The following is a 10,005-nucleotide window of genomic DNA, read 5'->3' on the forward strand; positions in this document are numbered from 1 at the left end:
TATTTTAATATATAAATAAAATAAAATAAATGCATTAAATTTAAATATTTAAAATGAAATTTTAATTATTTTATATAAATATTTTAGAATTTTAAATTATTAAAAAATTTAAATAAAATAAATAAATTTTACATATTTTATTATTTAAATATGTTACAGTTTAAATATAAATTTTGAAAAAGTTAATAATAAAATTAATTGATTTTAATATTTTAATATATAAATAAAGTTAATTACATTAAATAAATAATTACATAAAAAATGTTTATCCAACTACAAATGTTATCAAAAATTTGGAAACAAAAAAAAATTCTAAAATTTACTTAATAGGTGGAACAAAAAAATAAATTTTAGAAATGAGAGAACTAAAAATTCATTTTGCGCAAAATAGAGGAACCAAAATGAATTTAAGCCTATAATAAAATAAAAGAAATCAATCATAATATTACTAATATTTTAAAATAATTATCTATACCGTAAATAATTAAAATAGAAAATAGGCATAAATAATTAAAATATAACTATGCAAACATTATCATTTAGTCTAACACACACGAAAATATTACCACAAATATTTAATGCATATCTACACGTAAAATTATCTAAAATATTATTCTCTAAAATAATCGCACTAAAATACCATTATTTTTAGAAAAATAAATAAAATAATTAAATATAATATTTATAATCTATATACTCATTAAATCAAATATGTATATAATTATCAAACTATAAGAAACTAACCTATCAAACCATTAAAGAAATCAAATATAAATTAATAAAATAGTTTATTATAAAATTTTCGATGTTACGTTGGAAAAAAGACATAGTCAAAAAAATGGTTAAAATTAAGTATGATATGAATTTTTAACTTGATAAACTAGATGCATAAAGTAAAACAAACTAAATGATAAGAAAAAAAATAACGTAAAAATTTTGTTTAATTGATTATATGTGATAATCTTATTTGATTATTTTTAAATAATATATTAGTTTTTTTTACTGTTCACTAACTTTGGATATAAATATTCCTAAAAAAATATAAATATTTGTTAAAAAAAAACGTCTAAATGACACTTAAACTATTAATTTAATTAATTTTAATAAATATTATATATAAATAAATTAAACTTTTTTTTATTAATAAGAATTGTTTTTGGTTATTCAGTATAAATTGTAAAAAGAAATCTTGAACATAGTACTAACAAACAAACAAACAAGAACAGAAACACCATTCCACCTCGGCATATAAATCGAGACCTCAACGAAAACCTCTCTGTTTTCTCTACTCTTCACTCCCAAAAAAGAAAAACTTCTCCCCTTTCAACATGTCCGGTTACCCAAATCAACCTCCTAATTACGGTTACGGCTACAGCGCACCCCCACCATCCCAACCCTACGGTGCACCGCCACCATCTCACTCCCACGGCGCTCCTCCCCCATCTCAGTCCTACGGTGCGCCTCCCTCACAATCCCACGGCGCACATGCACCACCCCAGTCCTATGGCGCACCTCCACCATCTCAGCCCTACGGCGCGCCTCCATCCGGTCAGTCATATTCCGCCAGCTCCTACGGGCAACCCTCCGCTCCTTACGCCGCCCCTTATCAAAAACCCCCCAAGGACGAATCCCACTCCAGTGGCAGCGGTGCCTACCCACCGCCGGCATACGGGAGCCCTTTCGCGGCGCTTGTACCGTCGACATTCCCTCCTGGAACCGATCCCAGTATCGTTTCATGCTTCCAGGTGGCGGATCAGGATGGAAGCGGTTTAATTGATGATAAGGAATTGCAGAGGGCTCTGTCTTCTTACAATCAGAGCTTCAGCTTGAGAACTGTACACCTCCTCATGTATCACTTCACCAACACCAGTGTCAAGAAGATAGGTACTCTCTCTAAAACGATTTGTACTTCATTTCTATGTATTCAAAATTCCAAGGTAAAATTAGGTTTTTTGCTAACTTGCTCCGGGGTAATGAGGTTTCCGGGCGCATGGTGGTAAAGTGCGCCGTGCTCTTCGTCGTTACGCGCTTTCTCTTATTTTTGGTCGTACGAGTTTTTTTTTTTACAATAAAATTGTATTAATTTTTCTTTAACTACTCCTACTTGTACATGCATTTTTTAAGTAGTAATTAATGACTGACACCGAGTTTACAATGCATGCCTTTTTCCCAAAAAAAAAAATATTAGATTGCATGCGTTTGGTTTAACTGCTCCTGAAAAGGGGAATTGGAAAACGCGTGTCGTATGCTATCAATGCAAACGCGGTGGTGACGAGACTCGTTTTTTATTTGCGTATACGCGGTGACTTGTGTGTCGTTAGCGGATCTGTCTTTTGAGAGAATCCCCACTCGGTCTCTATAGGATCCGTTGGACTAGGCGGCTTTTTAATTTTGGTGAAGACTTTTTATTTTAACTTCCACTTGGGGTTTGCCCTTTGGGGTTCGATTTCTTTTGTCAAATTGAATTTTGGTTAATTAATAAATATTAGGTGGCTTCTAGGGTGTCCAACAAGTCCCTGGACTACTAAAAACATAATTAATAGTCATTAAATTAATCAAGCTTACATATATCTTAGCCTCTGTTTGCCAAATGTTTGCTAAAAATTAGCTAGGTGATAATCTAATTGATAGTTTATAGTTAATAGCTGTTAAGTTAATTGAAGTGTTTGGTAAAATTAAGTTTAATTAGTTTTAAAATGTTAAATGAGGGCTATCCTCATTTTGAAAATCGTGTGAGGGCTATCCATATTTTCAAATCTTTACAAACTCTGAATACTTCAACTTGCTTCAGAAAAAAACTTGTTTCTTTATAAATATAAATAAAAGGAAGCAATGGGTGGAAAAGAAACTTGAAAAGATTATAATTCACTCTAACAAGACAAGATGACTTGTACCAAAACTAAAACAAAAACACAATTAAAAGAGAATAATATGGTAATGGAATGGTGAAACAAATAAGGGAATGGCAGGAGACCTAATGGTTTGCGCTGTTGAGGGTGGTGGCTGAATTTTGGGAGGAGGTTGTGTGGTTAAAGAAACTGAATCAATAGAGATGAGAGGGGAGGGAGAAACAGGGTGGAGTGGTATCAAAAGATTGTGTGAGGGAAGATTCTCATGTTCTCATTTTTATTTTTAATTCATCTGCGTCTTTGATTATCTTTTAAATAAATCTAATGTTCACCGGTGAACCACCCATTTGATGGCTCACCCTAGACTCATCAATTTAATTAAATAATATAATTATAAAAAGGACAAAACTTATCTTCAGTTGCATAGGTCCTGCTCTTACTGTTTTCCTCTTACAATCATACATGAATCATACATGTGTACTAAAAATATGAGATTTATTTTAAATTAGTTGATTAGTTAACGTTTCCCGTTTGCAAAGTGCTGCCATTCTTTCTCCAAAGCCTACCTCGTCCATTATGAAATAGGCTTCATGAAACCATCATCCCATTGTGTATACCCACCACCATAACCAACAAGCCAAATACAGCATGCGAGCAACAAAAATGTAGAGGGAAACCACAAACAAGTTGTTAAACTAGAATCGCCACAAAGAGCAAACCTTGAGCACCCATCAGAACCCGTAATCAAAACCACACAGTCATGGCTAAATGCACATACCCCCATCTGCCGTCCCTCCAAAACTCATAAATGAACCCAAATCTCCACTGCACGTCTTTCCGCACACATCCCTATGTTGCTGATGGGTTGAAGATTTTGATTGTGGTGGTTGAGATGGGTGGTAGAGACATTGGGAGTAGGGAAGTGTTTTGTCTCACAATTATGGCGGTCACGCTAACAGTGTTAAAGTCATTTAGTTGATCTAACAAAATAATACGTGTATAATTTTAATAGGATAAAAGTAAGAACAGGACCTATGCAACTGAATATAACTTTTGTACTTAAAAAAAGATTATACATGAAAGGATGATAGTGACACCGAAAATTAAATTTGATTTATCAATTTGAAATATTGAGTGCACTTATATAGTCAGTTTACATACTTCTATAACTATGGAAAAAAGATTTTGATATGTTTGGTTTTTATTGAATAAAATTGATTTTGCTTGTAGAATTGATTCTAACTTGAAGCTAGGATTTATAGCTTTTGAGTCTAAAAATAATCTTTACATTGAAATTTATTGTTCAATTCACTTTTACGTAAATGTATTCAAACATAAAGCAGTTTACATTCAACTCACTTATAAGTAAAATCAATTTATTGAAAATCAATTTTTGTCACTTGAGAACCAAACATATTCTAAATTTTTTATATTGATTATCTAACTTCTGTTGTTTTATTCTTTAGGCATTTTATTCTGCTTCCCATGATCTAATTTGCTGTTCAATTAGTGGTTGTCATCTAATATTTTTCACCAGCCTCACTGTTTGAATTTTGGACTTTGTAATGCAGGACCCAAGGAATTCACTTCTCTATTTTACAGTCTTCAAAGCTGGAGGGTATTTTCTCATTTTTTTCAAGTTTTCCCCAAGTTAATCTGAATTTTCCATTTTGTTTGTTTGGGTTCACAAAGGAGAGGGTTACAAACTCAAAATGGAGAGGGTTACAAACTCAACATTGATTTTTCCTCTTGTAAAAAATGATTTTATAAAAAATCAACATGGTGGTTATTTTGAATAAAAAATGACAAAGGTTGAAAATTTTATACAAAGTTTTACATCAAACATGTCATTAGAGGGAAACATGAATTACTTCTCTTCGAACTTTGTTTTAACTAAATCAATTCTATAAAATCAAATTCTTTCAAAATTATAGGCAAAATATACTGCCTTTATGAAACCATGTTCTTTTAACCAAGTGGTTGTTGTTGCAGGGAATATTTGAGAGATTTGATCAGGACAGGAGTGGAAAAATCGATTCAAATGAGTTGCGAGATGCACTGTTAAGTTTAGGTTATGCTGTTTCTCCTGTGGTATTGGACTTGCTCGTCTCCAAGTTTGACAAAACTGGTGGGAAAAGCAAGGCTATTGAATATGACAATTTCATTGAGTATGGCTTTGCTACAACTCTTTCTTTTATTGGATGCAAATTTAGTTACATAATTAAAAAGGATTTCGTCTTGGCGTCTTCTTTTTCCAGAAGTACAGTATCTTATCTTATTTTATTATGACTAACAAGAGAGAAAAACATTGAAACAACAATGCCTTGGACACTCTTTACTGTTCAATGAAAATGGAAGAAGTAGCAGTTAATGCAAAAACAGCTTATTGGAAAGCGATAATCATGCTTGTAAATCCTTCAATTTACCCAACCCCTTGTTGACCTCTTAGAAATTTTTTAACGATGATCTGTTAATTTTTTTATTTATGTATTATAGTAAGTTAACTTTTGTTATATAAAATGGGAGAAACCTTACTAGAAATAATTTATGTTTATCCTTGTCTGTTTTTGTGTATAATGGATTGATAAATTGATTCTCTTTCTTCGTTTGCTATTGCAGGTGTTGTCTTACTGTGAAGGTGAGCTATCCAAATAACCATTTTATAATTTCACACCAGTTTCTATCATTAAACTTACTTCTTACTATTCTTAGAATACCGAGTATTAAATATTTGCTGCTAGTTTGTTATCAAAACTTCTGTGTGGAAAATTATAACATTATTATCACGAATAATGTTAACGGTTGGCATGTTATGGATATGTTTGTTTAACATTATCATTGGCAGCCAAATGCGACAAGAAATTAAATTTCCATTTCCAAGCTCCTATGGTTTCATGTCTGCATGATGTTTCTTGGTAGTTGAGTCGAAATCTTCGAGATTATTACAAAAGCACATGTTCCTTTTTGTGAAGTTTCTTGTGCTATTTAGTTGATACACAACATAAACAACCAATTTTTTATTTTATTTTATTTCCTAGTATGTGTACCATAAATTTTGTTCAAACTTTGGGAGCTAGAAATCAAGCTTATAAAATGTTTCTTGTGGCAAGATAAAAGAACTCACTTTTGATTGTGTGTATTTGCAGGGACTAACCGACAAATTCAAGGAGAAGGATACTGGGTATACTGGCTCTGCAACATTTTCCTATGAGTCCTTTATGCTGACTGTTCTGCCATTCCTCATAGCTTAGGATAGTAATGATGCATGTAAGTCAGTTAACTATGTAGATTTCTTGGAGCTGTAATTTGGTTTGGAGATGTGTGTGGTCGAAATACTCTGGCCAGCTTTTAATATGCTCTTGTTCCTTGTGTCTAGTTTATATTATTAAGTAAAAAACAAATCCTAAGATACTGTGTTTAAGCTTGTTGTTATAACCTTCTTCGGGTACTGTATGAGAATGAGTTTCCTTGTTCAGCCTCTCTCTATATATTAAGAGTATATTAATAAATAACTAATCATAGATATTGTGGTCGTCTTTCCTTATGAAGCTTAGGAGGCTATTGGGGTACCTTTGGGTGAGGTTTTGGAGTAGAGTTTTGAGGGGTTAAAATTTAGATGACTAAGTCATTTGATCAAAATAGAAGGGATAGATTAAATCCTCACTTAGTAAACTGTCGTGCTTTTTTACAGTACTCTTAACATTTTTGTTTATGACGTTTTATTTCCCCAGCAGTTTTTCGCCAGCGTTCTTTCCCTTGCCTCAATAATCTCACACTCATTTTCTATATATCTCTATCAATTGGCCACACAATGTTCCCTTCGCTCTTCATTTGAGGGAAAGAATACCACGTTTATGGTGTATTGATTTATTTAGGACAAATAATAGACATGACTTAAGCATATGGGCTATATCTAGTGAAAGTTACATTTTTATGTCAGAGTGAGAGGAGCTTTTCTTATCCATTGAATTAAAATTGATGGTCAGGGTTAATACATCCCTTTATCATTGAGTTTTTCTTCTCATATAATGAACTTTTTTTTTTCAATACCAAAAAAAATTTAATTAACCTTCTCATTTTCTTCCTTGCCTATCAGGGCCAACTCCTCCGTTAAAGCCACACACCCTTTCTTTTATCCATGGCTAACATGAAGACGAATAGTTGTTATTAATTAATACTCTAATTTAAAAGAACCAATTAACAATTATTATGATATTATTACAAATACAAAATAAAAATAGCCGGTAGATATCAGCTTTGCTGGTAGGGATCCGTTGTTCAGTTTCATTCTCCAACGAACAAATTTGTGCCCAGTAATCTTTAGATTTGCAAAACAGTGAGGAAAAATTGGTGTCTTATAATTTTTGAAATCTACATCTTGTTGCACAAATCTGTCGCAACAAAGACGCATCCAACCAGTCGCACTCCCCTCTTCTGTTACTAAGAACAAGCGGCCTTGACTCTACCACCGCATCGTCATATCACAACCACCGTCAAGATCCCTTCTACGACACAATTAGGGATTTGAGTGCCTTGTTTATGTTTTTAGAACATCAAGCGAGCCATGGTTTCTTTGATTACATTTGAGTCGGGGTTTCAAATTTATGGAAAATGAGTATGATTATATTTTCAGAAAAATGAGTATGATTTGAGTGCCTTTTTTATTTATAATATATCATCATATCTTTCTCAAGTAAAAATATATTTTGGTGGCACCTTCGGTTGAGGTGAGTTAATGAAGTTATAGATTTCTTAGATAGTGTTTGTAGATGAGAGTAATTAGTCGTTGTAAGAATAGATCATCTTTGATTCCAAGTGATCTTGAGAGATTTCCAATACCTTACCATTAGATTTGGAAAAATTATGAGATATTACATTTGAGAGCTTTAAGAACATGAGTTAGAGAGTACTTTTGAAATTGATTTTATAGATATGAAGTGACTAGTGTATGATTTTATAAGTATGTGACTTTGGTTGCATAATAGCGAAGAAACGCATATGGAGTTTATGAAACTCTTAGCGTGTGAAGAGGTATATTTAAGTCTTAAGGATAGACAAATTGGAATTTAAGTGGACACTTGGGAGATATCTCTTATAATGTGGTGGTCTTTCAAGTTTTATTGAGGTTGTACAGGTTAGCGTGGGAGTGTTTGAGATTACAATAAGTAGAACTTTTTTCTAAGGAAAAATTTATTAGTTACATTGTTAGAAGTGACAAGAAGTATCAATATTGGGATTGTATTCATTTATGGTAGAGCAAGGATGGTTAGCTTTGTTGAAATAGATGGCTCTTGAGTTCATATTTGTTCGAGATTTGATAATTAGGTATTTGAGGATTTATAGAATCTAGTTTAGAACATTATTTTAGATTGGATGTGAGAAAGATAGATGAGCTAGCATATGAATTCACTATATGGTGGAATGTCCTTAAATAGGAAAAATGTTACGATTTGAAGTTGGTATATTCAGTGATCAAATAGCAAGACATATGAGATATACGAGAAACTTTTAGTATATAAAGTCGTGAGGTACAGTCTTAGGGCTGAATGTGGAATAAAAGGTGTTTAGTAGGAACCTTGAGGAATAGTTATTAAGAGCTTTTAGCTGATAGATAAAACAATTTAGTCTAATAGGATAATGTGGACTTACGAGTAGAAGAATGAAATTCCTAAAGAAAGTATAAGGATGTTATGACATAAAAGAAATGTCCAGACAGTTATTACTCAAAGATGAGAATGAAGTTAAGTTTGTAATTTTCCCCAAGTCAAGACTTGTCAAGTATTTGTTCGCCAACATGCTTAGAGTTTCTCTAAAGGAAGGAGCTCAGGAGTTTATGCCTTTGGCCAATGTAGAAGCAATGAAAGGTGTGAAGCTAGAGGACGTACTAATGGCTAAATTGTATTCAGATCTATTTCCAACTGAAATCCCAGAACCACCACTAGTAAGAAATGTCAATTTCTACGTTGATCTTCACCAAAGGACTCAACTTATATCAATTGCACCAATTAGGATGTTACCCTTAGAGTTGAGCGAACTTTAAAACCAAATAGAGGATTTGTTGGAAAAGAATTTTATCAAGTTGAATATTTTACTGTGGGGAGCACTAGTGTTATTGATAAAGAAAAAGGATTAATGTTTACACTTGTGTGTAGATTATAGACAACTTAATAAAGTGACTAATAAGGATAAATACCATTTACTACGGATTGACTATTTGATAGAACAATTAAAATGAGCGACATGTTTTCCAATATTTATTTGAAAATTCGTTACAATCATATTAAATTAAGAGAAGAATACATCCAAAGGACTACGTTCAGAACTCGTTACTAACATTATGATTTTCAAACCGTACCTTTTGGAGTGACTAATGCACCAATAATCTTTGTGGATTATATTAATATGATTTTTCATCTATTTAGAATAAGTTTGTCATGGTATTTATTGATCATATTCTCGTTTATTTGAAGAACCAAAAAGAACTTGTGTTAAGTTTTGTAAGTTTTGCATGAAAAGCGGTCGTATGTTAACCTATTGAAGTGTAATCTTTTGTTAAAAAAATAATTTTTTTTTGGGAATTATAATATCAGGTGAGAGAATTGTTGTAGATCCAATTAAGAGTGAGATAGTGTTTGTTGGGAAATGTGTATCAATTAGGGGATTTGTCAAAGGCTTTGCTAAGACCGTAGCTCCATTAATGCAACTCGCAAGGAAGGATCATCCATTCACATAGACAGAGAACTGCGAGGACAACGTATATCCGTAGTAGGTTTTAAATTGTTTTGGAGGATTTGATCATTTCTATTCAAAGTTTAGTGTTTTTGAGTTTTAAAATGGATTGATAAAGCTATGGCTAATTTTGGCCGAAAATTTTCTAACGAAATTTTAAGTTCGTTTTGACAAATCGAGTAAGTTTCACCTGACAATTGAAATTAAGACAAACTTTGTTCTTTATGAACCTTTAAATATGATTCTTTGATATTTTTAGAGATTTTTTGTTGTGAGTTTATATTTTTTAAAGTAAAAAATATTAAATAGAAAATTTTTAAAGATCGCGTTACTCGTTTTTACCTCAAAATTATTAATTTTTTGTGGTATTTCAGTTTGGAATTAAATGAAATTATTGTGTAAACATTTTCATGACTTATTAGTGGAG

General features: G+C 32.1%; 1 protein-coding gene across 1 annotated transcript; it reads left to right on the forward strand.

Annotated features, from left to right (window-relative positions):
* Nucleotides 1–1,206: 1,206 nt before the first annotated feature.
* LOC101514574 (calcium-binding protein CBP-like) lies at nucleotides 1,207–6,324 on the forward strand. Its single transcript, XM_004516315.4, has 5 exons — nucleotides 1,207–1,884; nucleotides 4,421–4,467; nucleotides 4,842–5,017; nucleotides 5,469–5,487; nucleotides 5,996–6,324. Exons 1-5 carry the CDS (start codon nucleotides 1,329–1,331, stop codon nucleotides 6,098–6,100), a joined length of 903 nt encoding a protein of 300 aa, XP_004516372.2. The 5' UTR covers nucleotides 1,207–1,328; the 3' UTR covers nucleotides 6,101–6,324.
* Nucleotides 6,325–10,005: the final 3,681 nt, after the last annotated feature.

Source organism: Cicer arietinum, chromosome 4, assembly GCF_000331145.2.
Source record: "Cicer arietinum cultivar CDC Frontier isolate Library 1 chromosome 4, Cicar.CDCFrontier_v2.0, whole genome shotgun sequence".
Taxonomy (NCBI): Eukaryota; Viridiplantae; Streptophyta; class Magnoliopsida; order Fabales; family Fabaceae; genus Cicer; species Cicer arietinum.

Bases quoted from the DNA above. Each gene is read 5' to 3' on its own strand.
- LOC101514574 (XM_004516315.4), top strand. From the start codon at position 1,329: ATGTCCGGTTACCCAAATCAACCTCCTAATTACGGTTACGGCTACAGC. The intron at 1,885-4,420 runs GTACTCTCTCTA...TTTGTAATGCAG, and splicing joins CACCAGTGTCAAGAAGATAG to GACCCAAGGAATTCACTTCT. The intron at 4,468-4,841 runs GTATTTTCTCAT...TTGTTGTTGCAG, and splicing joins ACAGTCTTCAAAGCTGGAGG to GGAATATTTGAGAGATTTGA.